The sequence below is a fragment of the Thamnophis elegans genome, chromosome 4 (genome assembly GCF_009769535.1).
Source record: "Thamnophis elegans isolate rThaEle1 chromosome 4, rThaEle1.pri, whole genome shotgun sequence".
Classification (NCBI taxonomy): Eukaryota; Metazoa; Chordata; class Lepidosauria; order Squamata; family Colubridae; genus Thamnophis; species Thamnophis elegans.
In genome coordinates, this window is record NC_045544.1 from 44,974,307 (window position 1) to 44,998,935 (window position 24,629).

Here is a 24,629-nt window from a genome sequence, read left to right on the forward strand (position 1 = left end):
GGGCCCAGGTGTCGGAGGGTGGTTTCCGCCCACTGATGAGTGAAGGCCAGCAGACGCCCGCCCACTGATTCGTCCCCCTGCGAGTCACCGGTACCTCCGAAAGGACTGGTTCCCAGAGCCACGAAAGGACCTCCTGTTGTGGGATTGCGTCTGGTGCTGTTGGCGCCCTCTATCCCTGCCCCCCCCCCCGGTCCTGGCCATGGTCCTGGGACTGGTGAAACCCCCTGTTGTAACTGGGAACAAATGGGGCCGCTGAGTAACCAGAATAGCCTCCCGAAAGGACTGGCGTCTGTTATATGGATGCTGCCTCCTGGTATTGCGCCCCCCTGAAGAGGGAAGCACCTTGTGCTTGTCCCTGGTCTCTATAAGTATGGGATCAAGAATGGATCCAAACAAGCCCCGCCCTTAAAGGGCATGGATGCCAGGCGCCATTTAGACTTAATGTCTGTCTGCCAATGGCAAAGCCATAAGAGGCGACAAGCCGCCACAATGGACACCACAGCGCGAGAAGCGAACTTGGCAGCATTAAGTGTAGCATCTGCCGAAAACTCCAAGGCAGCCATGATTTTAGTAACGTCCTGGTGAAGACATACTTCATCAGGGGATAGCCTCTCTTGCAACTGTTAAGCCAGAGAACAGAAGTTCTATTAAAGAACGATGCTGCAGTAGCAGCACGCAAGGCCCAGGCCGCAGCCTGATGAGTTTTCCGAATTACTGTCTCAGCTTTACGGTCCTCTGCCTTTAAACCCTCAGAGATTTCAGATGGAATCAGGGGCAGGAGATGCCAGGGCTGCTACTGGCAGGTCTACTGTTGGGAATTGTAAAATGTTTCTAGGTCAGTGGTAGAAGTGTACAACTTCCTATCCCCGTGGCTGGGCGGGGTAACCACAGTCGGTTGATCCCACTGCTTCTGAATGAGATCCATGAACAGTTTTGGGGAAGGAATCACTTCTTGCAAGGAGACTGGTTCTGCAAAGAGGCGCTCAATAGTGTCGAAGCCTACAGCCGAACTGTCCTTGGAAGCAGCCTCTGCCATGTGGGTAGTGGCCTTAGCTTTAAACAATAAAGATTTGAAAAGAGTAGGCCTAAATAGGCTAGAGGAATTAGGCTGATCAAAGATCAGACCTTCATCATCAGAGAACTCCCTATCAATCAGCTCCCCTTCCTCCACCAAGGCCGAATCCTCACTATAAGTAGAGGGGGGAGGAGAAGAAGAAGGCCCTGCTTGCATATCAGGCAGATCTACTTGAGGAGGTGGGATAGGAGGGCCACTATGTGAGCTAGCAATCACCGGGGCCTGGTGCCTTCGAAGCAACTCGGCATCCACCCCCCTGGAAATGGCTGCAGAGATCATCTGGTAAATATCAGGGGATAGGCCCTGATCATAGCCTTCCATAGGCCTTAAGCCTGCAGCAGTTGGAGTAAATGCAGCTGAGGGCCCAGCACGAGGCAACAAGAAGGCCGAAGCAGCCTGGGCCTCAGGCAATACAGAAGATAATACAGAGGGGGGTTGGAGCCCCACCCCCCCAGTCCAGTTTCAGAAATAGCGGGGAGGGATCGATCCGGGGACCAGGTCTGATGCCCTGCTGACTGGGGAACAGGTGAAATACGCTGAAGTAAAGGCGCGGGGGGTGAAACCCTGCCCTCCCCTGAAACTTGGAAGTTGATTTAGACTTATCTTTCTTTTTATGGCTTTTATCAGGGCCACGGAGGCCTCCCGGGGCCTCTGGCTGGTTGTTCTAGATGCGGCCCTGCCAGGCCTCGAACTAGCCCCCGCATGGGCAGTACCCTGGTTATCAACAGAGGGCTGAACTGTACCTCCCAGAGAAGAATGATCAGCCATTGCAATGATTAGATGCAAAAAGACTCAAAGGGCTCAAAGCACAGCGTTCACTTGCAAAACAAGTGGTCAGCTGCAATGCCAGGAACTTTCCCAGAGTAAACAAAGCCAAAGCGAATGAGAAAGGGAGGGCCGATGAGTCAGCGATCTCCTTTAAAGCGCGGGGAAGGCAACGCCCAACCCCCTTGGCGCCTGCGCTCCAAACGGCCCCAAAACAGCGGCCGCAACTCCGGCGCCAAATTTCAAATCAGCGGGGAACAAAAAAGTGCTTCCTTGGCTTTCCCAGCCATAAAACGGCTAGCGCTGCAAATCGCTCCCTCAGAATGGCCCACAGGATAGCGGTGGGGAAAAAGCCACGCCGCGCACGGCGAGCTGACCCCCTCGTGCACAGCAGGAGCCTCGCCGCAAACGGCAGGCGTTTGCTGGCTCCGATAAAACAGCTGTTTGGCGGTTAGGGACGATGGAAGCTGGCATACCCCAGCGACCTGATCCCAAGTCCAAAACACAATGAAAGTCAGTTGCCAACGCCCTGTGAGGCTTCAATAGCCTGCAATTAGCACCCATTAGCTAGCAATTAGCAAGGGCAATTCAAATACCTGAGCGAGTTAACGAGGGATGAGGGAACTGGACAGGCAGTGAACTTCCCTGTCCATACACAAGCTTCCTCCAATCCAAGAAATGCAGTCAAACGAAAAAATCCAAGATAAAGTATAAATTTGTCTCATTAGTCAGGAGAAGAATTGATATACGTCTCTTACGGCTGGACTGAGTTAAGAAACTGAGCCCATCCGGTCAGAGGAGGCGTGGTCAGCAATTTACATAACTCAGTCTCTAGGCTAATGGACAAAGTTAACCCATGCTTGGATTCCCCAAGCAGCACACAGGAGAAAAACAACATTTTTCTCCAGATTCTGAAGTATCCCATAAATTTTGGGGAATTCTTATAAAATGCACAGATGCAATCAACAGCTAGATGAACAAGGACACACTTTTTCCTAGGCAGGGCTTCCCACAGAACATTTTTCTCCAATTAATTTTTTCCTCTTCTTTTCCCAAATCCTATGCACAACACAACATGCCTACTTATTAATACAAACATACAACTATAAACTAATTAAGATATTCTTTTATAATGGCTAAAAAAGATATGAATGCATTAGATGTATTATGTAACTATTTAAAAAAAAACAGATGGCTGTCAGATTCTAGAAGAATGGAGCACAAAAGGAATTGAAGACAAATGGTAGGGCTTAGCTTATATACAAGTTGTACTTCCTCATACCTTCACTATACATACATGTATAGTGAATACATATATGTATGCATGTTTGTATGTATACACATCTTCACACATGTATGTATGTATGTATGTATGTATGTATGTATACCTATATTCTTACATGTATGTATCCTGAAGGTATAGGAAAGTACAACTTGTATATAAGCAAAGTCCTACCATTGTTTTCAATTATGTACTCCATTTTTAGAATATGTATTACATTATATGTATATGTATATTACATGTACAGTGTGTGTGTGTGTGTGTGCGTGCACGCATATGCATATTTCAGAGTTGGTATTCAGCAGGTTCTGACCAATTCTGGAGAACTGGTAGCGGATATTTTGGGTAGTTCGGAGAACCAGTAAATACCACCTCTGACTGGCCCCGGCCCCATATATTCTCTGCCTTCCAAGACACAGCTGATCAGGAGGAAATGGGGATTTTGCAGTAACTTTCCCCTGGAGTGGGGAAGGAATTGAGATTTTAAAGTATCCTTCCCCTGCCACGCCCACCAAGCCATGCACACAGAACCGGTAGTAAAAAAAAAATTCATCCCATCACTGGCTTTTCTTTTTGGGATTCATGGTAGATTTCTGAAAATATTTAACTATTATTTATTGGTTAAAAACCAAAGAAGAAAACACTTTTCCATTATTTAGCAATGTTATCTCTGGGGTTCCAGGAACTACAAGAAAAGGATTGAGTAGGCACCGACTGTCCCGTCTGCTTTTTAACTAGAATTAAACTATTGTGTCCTAAGAGTGGGTTTAATTATGGACTAATTTTAGGACACATTTTGGGGGCTCAGATGAACTAGTCTACTCTTTGTAAACCACAAAGTGATTAGGCATGTCAAGCCCCACTAAATATCCAATGTTTTGCACCTTCATTGCAAAAATGCTGAACAAATTGTTCTGTAGCTTTTATTAAAGATTATATTTACTCACACTCAGCTATTGTCAAAGTTTGGCACTACAGCAGTAATGCTCACATGTTGGTAGGCTGATAAACATATACAGTCCTTTATTATTTACTGCTGGAAAAAAAGGAAGTTATATTGTAATGTAATTTTTAACAAGCATATGGCACTAACCTATAGGTTCTGGTTACTTGTCACTGGCAATTTACTTTGTACATGGTTTACAAAGTAAACAAAATTTACAAACTAATGGAAGAAAACCAAATATATAACTGTTACTTATTTTTTGGAATGGAATAAAGCAACTTCCTCAATCTTGATTCCCTTCTGATGAGTTTCAGCTTCCCAAATCGCTCTTGGCCATATGGAGGCAAAGGCTGAAGAAAACTATCTTAGAGATAAATTTAGGTTGTCACGATTTTGCCACAGCTAATGGTGACAGATATGGAAAATCTTTTCCCATGTCTCTCTAAAAATGATATTCTGATAGCAGAGGGATCATAGTAATGAACCCAGAAGAGATAAACAGAAGTTCCATTGTCACCTAAATATTATGACTGTTCTCATGGGAACTTTGATGAAACAATGTTGTTGCTTTCCAAATATTTTAAATTGATTATTCTAGAATTCCAATGGCACTAAGATATATGTTTGCATTTTTTTGCTTCATTTCCTAAAATAATGTGTGTGTGTGTGTGTGTGTGTGTGTATGTATGTGTATATATATATATATATATATGTATGTATGTATGTATGTATGTATGTATGTATGTATGTATGTATGTCAAAATGCCCAGTTTAAGGTCACCGCTGCAAACTGAAGTTCTTTCAATATCTAAAACATAAGCAATAATTTACATAGTATGAAGAATTAGAAATTATTAACATACTGCATTTGTAAAATCTACAATGGCACATCATTAATTAATCGAGATTCGGAGAGCTGTGGAGACCTGATTTTATTTTTGGTGGGCTAGAAACCAGGAGACTGTGAGTTCTAATCCCACTTTAGGCATAAAAGTCAGCTGTATGACCAGTCACTCTCTCATATCTCTCTCGCCCAACCCACCTCACAAGGTTGTTGTTCTGAGAATAATAGGAGAAGAAAGAAGTATTATGTACGTTTGCTGTCTTGAGTTATTTATAAAGTAATAAAGGCGGGATAAAAAACTCAAAGTAATAAATAATGCCACAGCAGACTGAAACTGCTTGGGAAAGGGATATGTGGGTCTGTGTGAAAATAAATAAATAAAAATAAACAACAAGGTAGGGAGAATGCAAAGATAAGGCCAAAAAAGGGAAGTTTTTCTTAGTGCAGCTTTCTCCAAGTTGACACCTTTCAAGTGAGTTCCACAGAACGAAGGTGGAGATGGGAGCTGTAGTGCTGTAGATCTATGAGGCATTACAGATTTTCTTTTGTTTAATCACCATTCATTTAGCAACAGTTCAAAATTACGATGGTGCTGAAAAAATGGCTTATGCTTTGCTTGTGGTAAACTGGCAGGGAAGAGTGCAAATGACAATAATCCAACACTGGAACATTGCAATAATCTTAAATATGAGCTCGTTGCCAAACACCCAGATTGTGAACACACAACCACAGGCTTGAATAGCCAGAACTTCAAGGACCGACCATAAGTACTATTTGTGCAGTGCCCTCATAATGTCAAACGGTCACTGAATGAGTTGTCTCTATACCTATCTGTATAACAAAGAGGGACATTCTAAGAAGATTAATGCTAATCAAAACCTATTTTGATGAAGGGCTCCATAAAAATCAGTGAAATAGGGCATGCCTTTTAGCTCACTGCAGTGATCCTAGTTGTTGAACATGATAGGATTAGTGCCATAACCTGATGGCTGGAAGAGGTCTGAAAGTTTAGATTCTCCTCTCTCCTGCATTCTAGCAATTTATTAATATGGTACTTTTTAAAACTACCAATTGGGTAGAACATCTTGACCCACCTGAAATGTTGTAATCTGTATCCACAATAAACTTGTTTCATTAACAAAGAAGTTATGAAATTTAATAAAAAGAAACCAAGAGATAAAATGAAATTCTTTAACCTTTGCATTTATCTCTTTGCCTAAAATTCCTGAAAACTGTCCTATTGGAGGAGGGAATAACAACCATTTGTGTTTCCCCTCCACTAACTAAGGTGAACCATCAACCTTGCCTTGGGTCAGTCAAGCTGTTAGATGAAGTGAGATGTCCATACTCTGTCTAAACCAATTTGGGCTTTGTTTTTAAGTACTGCTTTTGATTCCGAATCAACTTTTGAGGCAGAACTGATGTAGCACAACCATCTTATCTGCTTATCCCAGTTGTGGGACTGCTATGACCTCCCACAGTTCTCTGTAACAAGGAATTTAAAAAAACCAAACATTACATTATAGGTAGATTCAGTCACAATATATTTTCCTTTTAGAGCAAGAACCTGGGTTATACCGCAATAATCTATGATACATAGATGCAGGATCGAAGGGTTTACTGTATTGCAACATGGTTTAGACAAAATTTTCTTTGCTTAATTTTTCTAACATTTCGAACAACTGCTACTTTGATTCCAGTTGTCTGCCATTCAACTCTGTATCAGTGTTAACTCTAAATGCACTGAGTAAATATATATTATAGTAAATATTATTCACACAAAAAAATCAGTCACTGAACAAGGAAGGTCATTTTATATGACCAAAGAACGCCTCAAAAGTGCATTAATAACCACAGTAAAATATACATTACCACTATAGTAAGAAGAGGATATGGTGGAGTCATTTATATACCTAGATTGTTTGTCAGTCTTAATCTGGAGTGGGGTGGCATCAGCGATTGGCTAGAAAGTATTGGACTGGAACTGGCCTGCAAAAGAAAAATTGAAATATAACTGAGATACAAGAACTAAACTGCAAAGCATTACCCATGGTAAAAGTAATTGTTGTATTAGTATAACAGTAATTCAATTTTGAAGAAGTAAAAACAGTTTGAAAAGAAAGTTTTTTTTTTTAAAAAAAAGGTGAAATACCAATACATTATGAAATATAACTGCCTCAATTTATTTTTCTAAAAGGATGCATTAATACTTCCTTTTGGCATTATTTTTAATTATTGCGCCAACATTGTGGTCTCCAAACTACAAGGTATATGCCATTTTCTGTTTCTGAAAGTTGAAAAACCCTCTGGATTATTACATAAATTGTACTGTTTATTTGACATAGCTTGACAATGTTACTTTTTTTTAACCCCACCCCCCATCCCCCAGGCTCAACAATTTTGATTGTCATGCCCAAGTCCTTCAAGATATATCAGAGGGGAAAAAAAGAAGTTCAAAGCCATGTTCTCTCTGCAGGAAGCTGTAGCAGAAATATAGAGAGGCTACTTACGGTAACAGCTCAAAATTCAAAAACTTGAGTTTATCAGTGCATAACATTAAGTTAAAGAATACAATCTCCCTATTTTATCAAAATATATTTATTTTAAAATGACTAATTTCTAAGTAACTTCTTTCAGAATAGCCTTGGGGGCATACTGCCTAATGCTTTGACAATGAACAAATGTATAAAAGGCTCAACCTTAAAACAGAGAGGCAGATACCACCATCCAATTTATATATGGGACATTCGTAACTCTGTGATTCTATTTCAAGTATAATTTCCAAAAAAAATAGTTGGCTACTGTTTTTTTCAATCCTCTTTCCTACACATTTAGTGCATACGAACTGAGGAGGAACTGAAATCTATGAATCCAAGTTATCAGTTAAGGCCTGAGAAAGCAATTTATTTTAGAAAGACAGTTAAAAAAATTATTTAGAAACAGAAAACGATGAAGGTATTTGTTTACTAACAAAATTGAAGTTGTAAATAACTTTGGTAATAATTAGGAATTAGAAAAGTTATTACTTTCATGGCATAGAAGGGAATTAATGTATCATTGTATTTGGAATATTTCTTATTTGTCAGAAAAGTTCTTATGTAGCAGATGATGTAGAAAATGTCACATATTATTTCATGTTTCTGTTTGTTTTTTATAGCAAGGCTTTACATGCACATAAAGTATTTTCAGTATTTTAGTTTCATTCAATTAAAGGTAAAGGTTCCCCTCGCACATATGTGCTAGTTGTTCCCGACTCTAGGAGGCAGTGCTCATCTCTGTTACAAAAGCAAAGAGCCAGTGCTGTTCTAAGACGTCTCTGTGGTCATGTAGCTGGCATGACTAAACACCAAAGGTGCACGGAATGCCTTCCCACCAAAGGTGGTCCCTATTTTTCTACTTGCATTTTTACATGTTTTCGAATTGCTAGGTTGGCAGAAGCTAGGACAAGTAACGGGAGCTCACTCCATTATGGGGCGCTAGGGATTTGAACCGCCGAACTGCTGACCTTTCTGATCAACAACCTCAGTGACTTAGCCACTGAGCCACCACGTCCCTTTCAATTATGTCATTCAATTACATAATCATTAACAGGGACAAAACTTAACATATTAAACCAATATAAACTATATAATATAAATAAATACATGGAGTTTAGAATTTTTTTTAGGTATTTTAATATGGCAACTAAAATTAAGTGTTTATTTTGAATGATTAGCTTTTTCTCGTTTTACCTAGGCTCTATGAAAGTGAATATGAATGCGCTCTGAACAGAAAATCAGATCTGAAGATAACCTCCAAAACCTGAAGTGAATTGTCGCCAGCAGTTAAATCTCCAAGGCTTATTTGGCCAGCTTTCATAATTTATTACTCAACATATCAAAGCAGGTTTGGACTGGAACCCCCTCTTCCCCTTTGGGCTTATTTCATCAGATTTCTCTGAATTAAAACTATTAATTGAAAGTATCCCAAAATCTTTTGATCTGCTTCTTTCCTGACCTGTGACAACTATTCCAGCTAAGTGGTTTAATAATCTTAGGTAGCCCCCCCAACAAGGGCACAAAACACTTAAAAAAACTCTAAAGGTTTCAGTCATATAGGAATTCAGCAACAATATTTTTCTTTTTTCCCTTATTTCAGCATATGGATAAATCTTTTTTCATTGAGAACTAACTATAGAGAAATAAATAAATAAATGTAATAAAAGGACAGGTAAAATACAAGGTAAAAAAAAACTGCAAGAGAATGAGCTCTGAAGACAGAATTGACTGATGGAGGGATTTAGCCTACTGCTGCTCATTGTCTCAATAATTTCCAGAATTGGAAAGCCTGATTGTAAAAAAAAAAAAAAAAAAAAAAGTAAAACTGATTCAAAGAAGGGGATAGTGGTGGAAGAAGCAGCAGGCATATATTGTGAAAGAATTAAGCTCTGCTTCTTTAATATTGATCTCCTCTGCACTGGTAGGACAAAGCAAATCTATTGTTAAGAACTCCTTTATTTGCAAGCTAACTTTTAGATGCTAAGCTACAAACCAGCCCTACCCTCATTCCAAATCTCATGCTGCTTTGCAGCCTAAGCCAAAGTATGTCCCAAAGGTGCTTTTTCAGGAGGCAATTAGGTGCTCCCATTTTGCGCCCCTTTTAGGCGGCCTGCACTGGTTGCCGGTTGTCTTCCGGGTGCAATTCAAGGTACTAATTATGATCTTTAAAGCGCTCCATGGCTTAGGCCCAGGATACCTGCGAGACCACCTACTGCCACCGGTAGCCTCCCACCGTCCAGTGCGATCCCACAGAATTGGCCTCCTCAGGGTGCCGTCGGCCAGACAGTGTTGGCTAGCGACCCCCAGGGGGAGAGCCTTCTCTGTGGGAGCGCCTTCCCTCTGGAATGAGCTGCCCCTGGAGTTTCGTATAATCCCCGACCTCTGGTCCTTCCGACACGTCCTAAAAAGTTGGCTTTTCCAGCAAGCCGGCCTGGCCTGAACAAAATAAAATAAATGATTGATTATTGTTAATTTTAATCATTTTTTAAAAATGTTATTATTAATCTTAATTGGGTTTGTTTTTTGGATACTCTATCTAATTTTTTAAAAACTTTTGTAATATGTGGGTTTTTTTAATGTTGTACGCCGCCCTGAGTCCTTGGGAGAAGGGCGGCATATAAATCCAATAAACAAACAAACAAACAAACAAACAACAACAGGGGTTTTTTTTTTTTTGGAAGACCTTTTGTTTCTCATCCAAGAAGCTTCTTCAGCTCTGACAGGGAATGGAAGGATTTATATTCCTTGCAGACAGCTGGAGATTTATTTGTGTCCCAAGAGTCACCTGAATAGTCCTCCTGGTTCCTGTATGAGATAAACCTCCAAGTGCTTCATTCAGCAACCCTCTAAAAGGATGCAAGGATCAAAAGAAAAAACGAGAAAGTCCAGGTGTCTCCTGAAAAAGCACCTTTGGGACAACCATGATCTGAGTGACTGAGAATCTCTACAGACTCTTCAGCAAAGTGCTACTTTTTCATCTCAGCCCACACACATTAACCCCACTGCAGGGGAAAGTGGATTATTTTAAGAATTATGGAAACAGTTAAATCATATGAGCACTAGCAAACAAGGAAATCCATGCTGCTATTATCAGATAAAAGAATGGTTATTAGAAGAAACATATAATTCTTTTATTGGGTAGAGGTAGTCCTCATTTAGTGACCACAATTGGAACAGGCAACAGTCATTAAGCAAAGCAATTGCTGAAACATCATGATTTTACTTCCGTTTTCCTTTGCTTTATAGGCCTGCAAAGGTGGTAAATGCATGGAATGGTTAGTTATTTCTTCATCACCATTGCAACTGCAAGTGGCTGCAGTGCAAGGCAGTCGTTGAATGAGGATTACCTATAACGTTGAAAATATTAAAATTAGCTTAAAATACACAATGTCCTACTGATGCATGAAAAGCTAGCAGACCTCTGCTTCATTTAATAGGATTATTTTGCACACTCATGCTAAAGAAATACACCGAGGACGTATTCTTTTAAAGTCTTCTCTTCACAATCCAAACGAAATGCATTAAGATTCATTGGTGCACACTGTAGCTTCTACTACATCACTTACACTACTTTCTCCTGCCATCAAACACTATTAGCAGACTAAATTCATCTGAAAAAGTACTTGTTTAGTGCTACGTGCTAATTGGGGCAGTGGAAGTCAAACACGTATCTGGATTTCAAATGCTTGTTAGAAGTGGTTTTGGGCTGCACACAATTCCAAGTGAATGAATGGTGGGAATTATTTAATTTTGTTTAGCCATTCCTGGGGCCCAACAGGAACAAATCCAAATTGCATTAATTAGCCTGCTTCTTTTTTCAGGATAAGCTCTAATGCTACCCTTGTGTTTATGGTTGCACCATTCACTTTCATGTACAGTTAAGTAGTCTATCAATGCAGGAGTAGTTTTCATACAAAATGAATATGTCTGATTATCCTTAATTTGCAGTTTATTTAAAGAATACTCTTGAAAATGTGATTTCTGTGAACATGCAAGAGTTGCAGACAAATGAAAAGAAAAATAGCAAAAACTGATACCTCCCCTGCCTGCAGTAGAAGTGGCTTGCACGAACCCTGCACCCTCCACCCTCACGGGTCATTGTTATTAAAGAATGTTATTGTTATTAAAGAATGTGCAATATCAGATAGATAAAATATATAGTGTCCAATGGTGAGATGTAATTTGTCTTCCAATGATGTCTATAAAGGTAAACTGACCTCTACTTTCCTATGTTTAAGTTAGCATGCCAGCATATAATAGGACCTATGGAACAATTACTGTGAAGCAATAATTTCTGAAATGCAGGCTGTGGGAAGAAATTGCTAAACACCTTTTCAACAACAAGAAAAGGTTGGCTAAGATAGCTAACACCAATCAACTAATTCTTTTCACAACACTTTGCTTGCTTAACATAAAAACCACAGTTCTATCTTGGATAGTATATTACAAGGCCTGAGTGGAGTAGAATTACAAGTACAAAAAGTATTTGTGTGTGTGTGTGTGTTTAAAGAGATAGAAAAGCCCACACATTTCTGCCAAGTTTAAACAGAGCTGTTTTGCATTTGCTTTATAATCTATGGGAATTATGCAAATACTCCTTTTCAGAGAGCCTAATTTTCATGTTAAAAAAAAAGTGTACGCCACCCAAAAATAAAAGAGAATCCAGGTAAATTCAGGTTCCAACAAGTTAAGAACAATTTTGCTGATTAGTTTCCTGATAATACAGGGCTGTGACCTTTACAATTAGAAGAATAAAAATTTTCATACATAGTTGCAAGTCAAATTAGGCTGGAAAAGTCAGCACTGTAATTTGTCCTTTTCTGGAGTTTTGGGCCTTTGTGAATAAAGTTAATCCTTCAAATTACAGTTTTGTCACAGTGTGCATCAGGCAATGATTAGCTCTAAGTAAGTCTGCAATCTCTTTTGTTTTGTACTGGAGTGTTTTACATGCAACCCTTTCCCCCCCAGGTAGAAAAATAGACCTTTACAACATTATCCAGGCAAAGCTGTACTTTGACCCTATGTACAGACTTATCACTTGCTATTATCTTATATCGCTTCCCCCCCCCCCCCCCCAGTATAATAAGAAAAAGGTCAAGCCAAATGGTTCAAGAAAACATTTCACTGACAAGAAGGGTTTTGAACTTTTTCTAATGCGATTTGAACATTTTACATTTATCTCCAGGAGAAAAATTATGCACCAATTCTGCCAGAGAAAGCCATCAGAAACCCAGCCAAATTCACCAGCTGGTTTTCGGAACTTGGGAGCAGTGGTTGCTATGAGAGCTTGTTTTCTTCTATATAAACGGGACTCAAAGCAGTGCAACTATAGTCACCACCTTGTCAATTTGTCAAGGCACACCTGGCAAGATTTCTCAAGAGCTCCATTTCCCCCCTTGGTGTAAAGGCAGGAAATGCCTACCATAGCTTCACCAGCCCTCCCTTAGTTTGCACAATGCAAGTTCTCTAGAATATTGTCTTCTTGCAACAATTAACCTCAAATAGGGTTTTTTTTCTGAAGGCTGTGGAAGGAACCAAGTACACCTGCTTGCCACCACACCACCACATTAATGCAATCAGCCAAGTGGTGAATAAGGTTTTTTAAAAACCTCTTTACTGTGAGTTATTAATGTTGCACATTATTGTATGCTTTCTGTCTTGGTAATGCAGTTGACTGTTAAAATGGGGGGGGGGATATACTCCAAAGCTATTTTCTCTCTCTCTTGTATTCCCAGCCTCCCTGAAATTGCTGAACTACCACTATCACATTCCTAACCACTAAAACGGGTTGGAGATGCCGGGAGCCATATTTGAAGGTCTAATATCTGGCACATCGACATAAAATGAACTCATTTTCAAACCTGAACCTTTAGAACCTTCTGCAGAGATGGCAGTCAGTCTATATAACTGTAATCTATTTACATTAAACCAAATAGCTCCAAAGGCAATTAATTTACTGGGAGCTAATTAAGGATAATGTTATATCTTATTCTAAATAGGTTGCAAAGAGGGCTGATTCAAACTTCAAGAACTTATAAAGGAAAAAAAGCTCATTATATAGGGCTGCTACTTTTGGTAAAACAGTGACCAAATATTATTAAATATACTGCTATATGAGGTTAGTAATTAATTGTAGGACTTGGAAGACTACAAAAGAAATTCAGGTACAAATTATTCAAATCTAGTTGGGGATCATTGTAGAAGAAACAGTTGCTGTTTTCCATAGTGCAACAACTATTTAAAGAGCAATATTTTAGATATTAGTTTTATTTTACAGCTACTTTTGTTATGATCACTACATTTATGCTCTATTTCTTAAAATCAATCTAGCAGTAAGTCACTATGTTAAGAAAATGCCTTATCCCTAATGCCACCCAGTGGAACAATTACCCTTAGAAGAGTTTGAAATCCAACATCCTGTGATTGTACAATAGTCTACAAGCTCTCTCATGGTAAGCCTACTCATGCTATTCAGAGGCATAATATCATTGTAAGGAAGGTAAATGGCTGCTGCCAGGTGTATGGGGGTGGGGGCAATACAGACGGCATGAGGGCTTGGGACGGCTATTATTGGATGGGAAAGACTTACTTGAGATACTTGCAATCTATCCTGCTGGCTTCCTCATTGAATTGCTTGTTGAGAAGCTGGCAGGAAAGGGCCCAAAGAATGATCATGTGACACTGCAACCATTGCAATTATGAACCGGTTGCCAATGCCCAGATTACATTCAAAGGACCACAGGAGTGCTGTGACAGTTTGAACTTCAAGGACCGATTGTAAGTACCATTCATTCAGCATTGCTATTAACTTCAAATAGTCACTGAACTTGTAGTGGAAGTTTTTAAGTGAACTTTACCGTAACAGAATCCAGCCTTTGCTTGACTTTTTGCATCCTCATTGATATTCTTGCAACATTTGCAAACTGGTCAGCTGACGATATCATCAGATTCTTCTGGGCAGGAACACTGGCAGACATGCTGAGAGTTTGTGGGCTTCTGGGGGACTTGGTTAGTTGTGATCCACTCAAGTCCTTTACTGCCTCAATCCCCTGCTTGGCCACTGAAGAGGACAAAGTTTTAAAAAAAGTTTGAACAATATTAATCATGTCATCATAAAAAAGTACTGAATCCCAGCTATCATGGGAATTAAGGATGTACCCAGTAAAGCTATAAAGCAGAAATTATAAGATAGCCCACTATCACTTAAATGTCCACAGATTAGGTAGCTCTATGGAGGCAGTCAAAGGACCTCAAAAGCTTTTTATTTAAACTTTCTTGCTAGGAGTTCAAGTACCATCTCTTACAGGTAGTCCCCCACTTATGACTCCAACTGGAACCAAAACCTCCGATGCTAAGTAAGTGAATCACACATGGCTTTGCTACCTTTTTTGCCATTATTAAGTGAATCATTGCAGTTGTTAAGTGAGTCACATTGTCATTAAATGAACCCAGCTTGCTCCACTGACTTTGGTTGTCAGAAGCTGACTGGAAAGGTTGCAAATGGCAGTCATGTGTCCCTGAGACCTGCGACTGTCAAAAATACATGCAGATTGCCAGATGCCCAAATTTCGATCACGTAACGATGGGGATGGTACAAGTGCAAGACCTGGTCATGACTCACCTTTTCCAGTGTCATTGTAACTTTGAACAGTCACTAAATGAATGGTTGTAAGTGGAGGACTATCTGTATTTAGAAAAAGGCGACTTCAAACTTTCATAACTAAGGTGGGATTTGAATACACACACACACAAAATTACCTTTGTAATCATAAATGTACACAAGGATTGGCTGATTCTGACCAAAGGCACAAAATGCTACCAAATGCTCATGTGGATGGAAAGCAACATCACGAAGGGAGGAAGTGAAAGAAAGATCAGAATACACAGCTACCTGATCACCTGCAAAAGAAAAAAAACCTATATGAGCAAATACTTTATTCACAAATGTTTTTTTTTTACAGTACAACAAGTTTGGGGGTACCCAAGCCAACTGAATCTAAAAATGAAAGGATGCTTTCAAGTTAAGAATTGTAAACAAATATCCTGCGGGGCAGGTATAATTTATTATTATCACTTTGGGATATAATGCATCATTAGTGGGTTTCGGATCACGTTGCAACCGATACACTGTGACATGGCTATGCGTCCTTGTCGGGCAAGTGCGCTGCGCGTGCATGTGCACAATGCCACCCAGCAACACTCAGTTGCTCAGCAGAGGTCGCGCAGGCATCACACGCTGTGTGTGCATGCGCAATTGGCCCGTTTGCATCAAAAAGCGGTAAGGAACATGGGCGAGCGGGTGGGCCAAACAAGCCACCGTTCCGGTACGATGGCTGCTGCTCCTAGCTACCACCGGTATGCCTGTACCAGGCCGTACCACCCGGAACCCACCACTGTAATGCATAGTGAATAAATAAATGATAAATATTTGTGAATAATAACTGAATTATTAATTAATAAATTGTTATGGTTTGTTGCACAGGGTTTGGCATTTTTTGAATAATCTAGTTCTGGTGATTCCACTATTTGATGTAAACATGTATATCCTTATTGATATTGTATCTTTATATAATTTGATATATTGATATATATCAATTTAAAATATAGACAGAGTCTAACTGGGAAGCATCACTTAACATATACAAAATTCCCAAGAAAAGGCTTCGAAACTTTTAATTTTCAACCAGAGTTATTTAGAAGGTCCTTTAAAAACATAGGTTACCTATAAATAAACATTTTATGTTTCTAACTTTTCAAAATAAAGAACAAAGGTACCTGTTTCTAAATTCCATACGTACGCTACACCATCTTCACTTCCAGAAAAGAGGAATGTTCCACATGGTGTTAAAGTGCTATGAATTTTTTCTCGATAGTTTGTAGCGCCAATATATTTCTTAGTAGCTAAGCTAAAATAGAGAGAGAAAACATAACTATATATCTACTCTTTTAATTACTGTATGCCACTTCTGATTTTTGGAATGACTACCCTTACGTTCAGATAGTCCTCAACTTACAACCATTCGTTTAGCAACTGTTTGAAGTTACAAAAGGTCAGAAAAATGTAATGGAATGATTATGAGTCCCTGCAAAATCAGGAGGACATTAAAAGCAGGGGGAAAAAAGAGTTAATCTCAAGGCTTGATTGGCAGAAAATCCAGAAATTCTACTTTCTCTACTGGACACCTAAATTTTATGGAGAAATTGCAAAGTCTGTTCTTCTGTTATTTTAAAATAATAAAATATCTGTATCACGCCAAATGGTTTAGTGCTCCGGTTTCAAAATCATCTCAGTAATGTTGACTACAGAGATGTGTCTAATTGGATCTGGAAAGATATGCCTACCAGATTTTTTAAATCCTACATATAGACCTGGATAAAAGATCTAAGAACCCTGGAGTTGTCTACTAACTATTAATATTAAAATATTAAATGGGTGAGAAAATCTATTCACTATAGACCATGAAGTGCTATTAATTCTACAAGTAATGCTTTAAATTCCTTTAGATATGAACTGGAGATGTTTGTAAAAGTGGGCTCCATATGCCACCAAACCTGGGTTTTTATTATCTTATAGCCAGTCTTTTTTTTCCCCATAAAATTTTCTTCCTCAGAAGTGCTTTGCTATTATCTTTGTTTTCATTGATTCTGTATCTGAAAAAGAACCAAAATCTTTAGTTACTTTCATCAACTGCTGTATGGAGCTCTGTGGTTGCATAATTCTTAATACTACTTTATCTGCAAAATATTTCGTTTCCATTCTCCTTGAATTCTGATTTTGATATCTGTTTTTTTTTTTTGAGTCTAAGAAGTCTAAAAGGGAGAGCGGACATTGATGCCTTATGGCTGCATATGCCAAAAATCCTGATAGCAGTATTAACATTTCAGAGGAAAAATAAGCAGTAATGTACTTCTTATTTCAAGTTTAAATGTGAAAAATGTGTCTTTACATTGCTTGAAGCAGCTGTTGGCAATAAATAAAGAATTTTCTTTGGAAAACATGCCTCTCGTATTGTTGTATTTATCTAATCAAATGTTCCTATGATTCCATGTTCCTGTTTTTTTCTAATTTTGCATTCCAATCACTCTTTATTGGTACTATAGCTACGTATCTTAATGTGGTATTTAATCTTTTACATTCAACTCACTTTATAAATATGTACCAATTCCTCGCACCTTATTATTTGGCACCCAAATTTGTCCAATATTTAGTCAACTCTACGTATCTTTCTTGAAAATATGGAATTAATTTGCCATTCCCTCTTCCAAATTGTAATTTGATGTTCCTTCTCCTAGGTAGGTCGGCTTTTCTCAGTCATGTTAAGCCCCATTACTATCCTTAGCACTCTCTCATCCCCCTCTTTAGGCTTCACTGGTAGAGATGGCATCTTTCAGTTCATATCCTTGCCAGCATCACACTCAAATTCAATGAAGCTACTGAGCCTTCCCATTATGTCATAAGTAGGGGTGGGAGGGGAAGGACAGCTCGGAAAAGCTCATTTAATTGGATACTTTATGCTTTAAGAGCGTTAAGACCAATATGTTACAATATCTAGAAGAAATGAGATGCCATTTTTTTAGAAATGCCTCAAACTATCCTGTAGTATTGTTTAAATGGTATAAAACAGAAAACTTTAAAATACTTACATTCGAAGATCCATAATTCTTACAGTACTATCCTTGGTAGGATAAGTAAACGCCTTCCATTTGGATGTACCTCCAAATAATTTATTGCTGTTCCTTTAATGTCACCATCATTTATTTCCTGCCGAAACCACCAAAATACAAAACACAAAATGATTGAGAGCATGTTTACAATGTAATAATAATACACATAACAATAACAAGCTACCTACCCCAAGTCCTTGGGAAGGACTCAGTAGGTGAATAAAAATGTCTAATAGTCACAACACTGATGGTGTTACCTAACTGAGTATTGAAACATCTGCAATAAAATAACCAAACTCAGAGATCACCAAGGACCTCATAGTTCAACCTTGAATTACAAATATTTTCTTTCATTGGTATCAGTATAAACATGGAGCTGACTGTGCACCAACCATAATATATTAAAATATGCTGCCTGATTCCCACTGACTCTTTAGAATAGTGATACTATAGAGCAGGGGTAGTCAACCTTTTTATACCTACCGCCCACTTTTGTATCTCTCTTAGTAGTAAAATTTTCTAACCGCCCACTGGTTCCACCAGTAATGGTGATTTTATGAAAACCTAATGAAAATGTTTTTAAATAATGCTATGACATTTTTTTAAAAAGTCAATTAAATTTAAAAAAAGGAAAATGCTTCAGTATCGGACAAAACCCCTACCGCCCACCATGAAAGCTGGAACACCCACTAGTGGGCAGTAGGGACCAGGTTTACTACCACTGCTATAGAGAATAAAAAAGACAACAGAATATCAGTCTTGTTAGATTAGACCAAGTGACCAAGGAATCCATTGTCTTATCAGAAGCCTTTGAAACATCCATAAGCAAGAGATGAATAAAAAAAATTATCTCCTGCTACTGTTTTACACAGAATGGCATTTAGACTTACAACAACTTCTGATCCAGGTACTAGTACAGCTGGGATTACAATTAGACATTAATAACCTTTACCTCTCATTATCGCCCATTAATTGTTAAACTGTTGCTACTCGAGTTTTTAAAAATGCATTCTCTACACAATTGCTTGTAATTTCAGACCAGTCAAGTTACCAACATGGTTATTGTCTAATGAGGGGAGGAAAGGGGATTTGTGTAAATTGTTTTGAATTGCTGGATGGAATACAGGTTGTGCTGTAATAAATATTTCAAACACCTTAGCAAAATGAATAAAAAAAAAGGAGTCAAGTACTTAAGTATCAGTGGTCACATATGGATTTAAGGTTCTATCGTTCTCACTGTCACAATATTCTTCTGTAAGTAGGTATAGTTATAATACGGGAGCTAGTTTAGTCTAATGGTTCAAATGTTGGGGTATGAGCAAGGAAATCTGACTTGCAATCCAGCTGTAGACACAGACGCTGGCCAGATAACTGAGCCAGTCACTTTCTCCCAGCTCTAGGAAGACCAACGGCAAAGCATTTCTGAAAACATTGCCAAGAAAATGACATGTTGTCCATGTAGGTATCAGGAATAATTATTATCATCATCTTCATAATCATCAGGGCAATAATGTCTATTGCAGCTACTGATTAGTTTATTGGTAATGTAGTGCTGTAATGAGAGGCGTGGAGGCTCAGTGGCTAAGACAAGCTGAGCTTGTCGATCAGAAAGGTTGGCAGTTCGGTGCTTTGAATCCCTGGTGCCCCATAATGGAGTAAGCTCCCATTATTTGTCCCAGCTTCTGCCAACCTAGCAGTTCGAAAGCATGTAAAAATGCAAGTAGAAAAATAGGAACCACATTTGGTGGGAAGGTAACAGTGTTCCTTGCGCAGTTGGCGTTTAGTCATGCTGCCCACATGACCATGGAGAAGTCTTCAGAGAGCACTGGTTCTTCGGCTTTGAAACGGAGATGAGCACTGCCCCCTAGAGTCGAGAACAACTAGCACATATGTGCGAGGGGAACATTTACCTTTAACTACTGTTACCTAAACTGATTGTTTGTGTTTTTACTGTAGTTTTCTAAAATAATTCAAGTTTTTTTAAAGGAAAGGATTTGTTATTCCCAAATCATCATGCTTTACTCCCTTTTACTAGAGTGCAAATGCAAATTCAACTATAAACTGAATACTAACATTAAGAAAGCATGGAGCATAAAAAGAGACTATTGAACATGTATACGAGATAAAAATATCTACAGTTAAGCTTCTAGAAGATTTATATGTATCAGAGTATTAATGATATTAGCTTATTCAGAAATATTTTTTAAAATATCATACAGCAACTAATACTAATAAAAGAAAATTATGTTAAATGTAGTCAGAAATTTAGTTGTGAAACTTTAGAAAATATACATTGCATAACCTTATCCAATATGCACAAGATTTTAATACTTGCTGATTTTTTCCGTATACCTTATCAATGCCCCAGTGTTGAATTGGTGACTGAGAATATTTCTTTAACAAAAGTATTCCAGATAATTATTAACCCAGTGCCATCTCCAGAAACATGTGAAATCCTAGAAGATAATAGTTTGCTTAATATGATAAATGAATTCTGACATTCAAATTACTCATATAATTTTATTGCATAATAGATTATGCAAAATGTATCTAGTCAAGTATCTTTCTTCCTCACCTACTTTTCCACTTGGCTAATTTGTTTCAGAAACTGGCCCCCCAAACTGTATTTAGATGTTACACAACCACACCCTAAAATAGGATATCTAAATTGAAAAATTAGCCAAAGTGCACAACATAAGTTATGCATGAGATCTGATAAGAGAAAACCCACATATGTGGTAGTACTGTATGTGGGGAAAAGATCTTAAGACTTTTAAATACTGTATACTTAATAAATGTATTATAAACTGAATGGGAGCTGGCATTGTGAGTTTCAGCAGATAAAATATTTTCATGTAATCTTAAACTTCATTGACAAAAGAATGATGTCTTCCCTGCTATTGGTAATAATTCAATTCTATTACTCCAACATCTCATCCCCAAAATTGTGTTGTCCAACTACATGGTTTTTTTCTTTGATGGGAGGTGGTACACAATATCTATCTATCTATATTATTCCACTCTACAGAATGTGCACATTCATTGCTTATCTGGTACCTGACTTGAAGGTAGTATTTTCCTGTATAAATCCCCCCCACAATTAACCCTTGTAAATTCAGCGGGTTTTTTCAAATGGCATAAACATCTAGTGGATTCAGGTGGATATCACAATCTTTCCTCTATGTTTGATCAAAACAATCCTTTTTATTATATTAGGGGCTTTTTTTCCCACTAGACGTTCCCAGGTATTCCTGAATCTATTACTAGCTCTCAGCCTCCTTAAAAGAATAGCAATAATATGTAATAACATCCAGAGTAATTACAAAGATGTGATAGGTACTATATGCAGCATTTTAGTGTGAAACATCTGCAACTTACCTTCAGCATTAAAACACAAAGTATTGATAAAACTTTTGTGACCATCAATTCTTGTAAAAGCTGCCCATGAATTTCCTTTACTTTTGCATTCCAGACTCTAATTACAGAATCATAACATCCAGTTACAACGAGGTACTCCGCTACTGGATGGAATTTTGCAGCATAGACAAATGAGGGATGTGGGAAAACTTTGGTGGCTGATGTAGCCTGAGCTTCAATTTTCCACATTCTAAATAGAAACAACATTTATAAAGTTGGTGTCTTTTTTTAATTAGATAATTTAATAAACCAGTGGTTCGCAACCTTTTCTTCACCATGGACCCCCATTTAAATACCTTTTGTGGCCACAAACAGCAACCAAAGACCCCCAAGACTTAATTCAAGATTTAAATCATAACATTTCTTCAAGTCTTTGTGGCCTTGTGACAACACCATGCCCCTCTCAGGGGTCCATGACCACAGGTTGAGAACCACTGCAATACACCATTTCAGTACCAAACTGCGTGTTAATATATTTTTCAAAATGATCTGTAAAAATTTTGAGTCCACTTATAAATATATGACCTGGATAACTTCTGGGTAACAAAGAAGAGTTTACTCATTACCCAAATCTCTATAATGACTCATTCTTCAATTAATTATTCTATAAAATCAAAAACCATCTGATTCCTCACAATGTTTTTGACTTAAAGTAAACCATTTAACCTCATCATCTTGTTTAGTATGAACTAGTTTTGAAGCAACAGATTATTTGCATTATTTTTTTTAAAGAATCTGGTTCTGTGGGGAAAAAAACCAAATAGAATAAAAGAATGTACATTTTATTAATGGGGGCAGAAATATGAAGCAAGTGATTGAATAAAACCAAAAGGAATGGCTATTTATTTATTATTTAGTTTGGTCAATCGCTATAGTCACCAGCTCTGAGATTTTATGTGCACACATAATTGTGTAAGAGATGTGTGAGAAAAAGAACAAAAGCAATAATCCTGGTTTTAATGTACATTTGTTCTATATCTATTCTTTTGACAAAGTGTACTTTGAGTTCTGTTCAAAGCAGGGCTTTACAAAATCTGTTGGAAAAGAATTTACATTTGAAACATTCTGCATATTATTATTATTCATTTACTTGATATGAACAAAACTGTTTGTCCTCATCTTGTCTCTTTGGGTGAGTGCCTTTTGTAAGCATGTACAGTATATACATAAGAGGATGGCTACATGTAGTCAAACTCATGTCTGAAGCACATACTATTTACTGGGGACTGGCTTCACAGACTTGGCAACCCATGACTGATAAGCTGTGTTTTGTTGCTGTTTAAACCCCCCCCCCCCCCCAATCTCCTCTTCTGATGGGTGTATGACTATCTTAATTTGGGGCAATTTTCATTTCAGGTATACTGCATACCTCAATTGTAACAGGAGAAAGTTGGTTATACTGACCTTGCAGTGCCATCTGAGGAAGCAGTAAGAAGGTGCCGATTATCCTTTGACCAACAAGATCATACACAATGTTCAGATGTCCATAGAACTCCCTTAGGTAGCATCCTGAAGGAATCTGATACACTAATAAAGAGCACAATAGAATCTTTAAGAATCTAAAAATAGTTAAGTATTTAAAGCAAATACATGAAACAAGTAAACAACTTTGAATTTGAAAAGGATTCTTCACATAAGGCATTATGATTGTTAGATAGCATGGTGATGAAGTCTTTATTTTGCCAATATTAACCAATAATCAGAGGTTAGAGTTTCTTACTTTTAGGGAGGAAGGCAAATTATTCTTTTTCATCATATATTGAAGGTTAAAATATTTTGCTGGTGATTACTGTATAGTTGAATGTGATGTATGATTCTTAATGCCATTCCTTTATTTGACATTGGTTTATGGTTATAATGTGTTATTATGTTTTAAAACATACAAGCCACCCGTAACGCAGGATGGGGTATAAATGTTATCATAATTATATGGATAAAAGGAAATAATTTCATAAAATTGGTATTTGTAATAATAGTCACAGCAAAGTAATCTATTTTCTTAAAGAAATCTCACTGTTTCTGTGTTCATTCAGCTCTACTGGTACCTAAGTTTAAGTAAATACTCAAGTATCTGTTTACTACCATCTAGTGGCTGGAAAGTGAAATAGCGAGTATTTAAAGTATAGATCTCAGTACAGAGAATCATAAACCAATCTAGATGAAGAAAAACAGTATTTCACTTTTCTGTTGTTCATAGTTATATACTGCTTATTGTTCATCATTTATTTCATTTTGTACAACATCCATGCTTTCTTTATATTATTTCCATATTTAAATCATCTCACAATCAGTGGCAGGAGAGGTTCACACAGCATGCAAATTCACAATATAGTAGTTTAAATTGTGGTGTAAATCTAGTCATTGTTGTGACTCTTTGTTAAAATTTACCAGGATGTATCAATTTAACCAACTATGACTTACACATATACAAAAAGCCCTAATTAAGCAACCCATGGCTTAGTAAAAAAATGCATAATTAGTTGAAGACTAGATACATGCGCATGTGCGAGGAAGATGGCTGCTGAGCCTATCGCTCCGGCTCTACCTAAGTAAAAAGTACCTTGGAAGAGGCGAAATTGTGTCTACAAACTGAGCCAAGTAGATTCTGAGGACGAACAACTCCTATGAGCGCCGGTTGCCGGCAGTGAATTGGAGAGTCTCTGCTCTCCAGAGCTGCTGGGCACGAAAGACCACCGGCGCCCGCCGCTTGAAGACTCCGCGGCCCAGCTGTTCGGGAATCTTCGTGGAAGCTGTTACCATGAGCTCTGTGGCCGGCTGAGGATGCCGCGGCCGAAATTGAGAACGCCACGGCCTGGACGCTGAGAACGCCAGACGCTGAGAACGCCGAGGCCACTTGTGAGCGCCGGACGCTGAGAACGCCGGACGCTGAGAACGCCGAGGCCGCCTCTAAGCGCCGCGGCTTGAGATCGCCGCAGCCACCAGGAACTGCATGGCCCTCCTGCGGGAGAACGCTGAAGCGGCCGAGAACAAGGCCACCTGAGAGCCCCGCGGCTTGAGATCGCCCGCGGCCGCCAGGAACTGTGCGACCCACCAGCCGGAGAACGCCGAAGCTGCTGAGAACAAGGCCGCTTGAGAAC

At 38.6% G+C, this 24,629-nt stretch overlaps 1 protein-coding gene across 1 annotated transcript in view; it reads right to left on the reverse strand.

Moving 5' to 3' along the window:
- Positions 1 to 24,629, reverse strand: part of AHI1 (Abelson helper integration site 1) — a 101,066-nt gene that overhangs the window by 42,172 nt on the left and 34,265 nt on the right. The window contains 13 exon segments of the mRNA XM_032215779.1: positions 6,826 to 6,901; positions 14,307 to 14,509; positions 15,208 to 15,348; positions 16,225 to 16,355; positions 18,094 to 18,133; positions 18,136 to 18,211; positions 20,467 to 20,505; positions 20,507 to 20,556; positions 20,559 to 20,570; positions 21,493 to 21,540; positions 21,543 to 21,721; positions 22,936 to 22,993; positions 22,996 to 23,058. Coding sequence (XP_032071670.1) covers positions 6,826 to 6,901; positions 14,307 to 14,509; positions 15,208 to 15,348; positions 16,225 to 16,355; positions 18,094 to 18,133; positions 18,136 to 18,211; positions 20,467 to 20,505; positions 20,507 to 20,556; positions 20,559 to 20,570; positions 21,493 to 21,540; positions 21,543 to 21,721; positions 22,936 to 22,993; positions 22,996 to 23,058 — 1,116 coding nt within the window.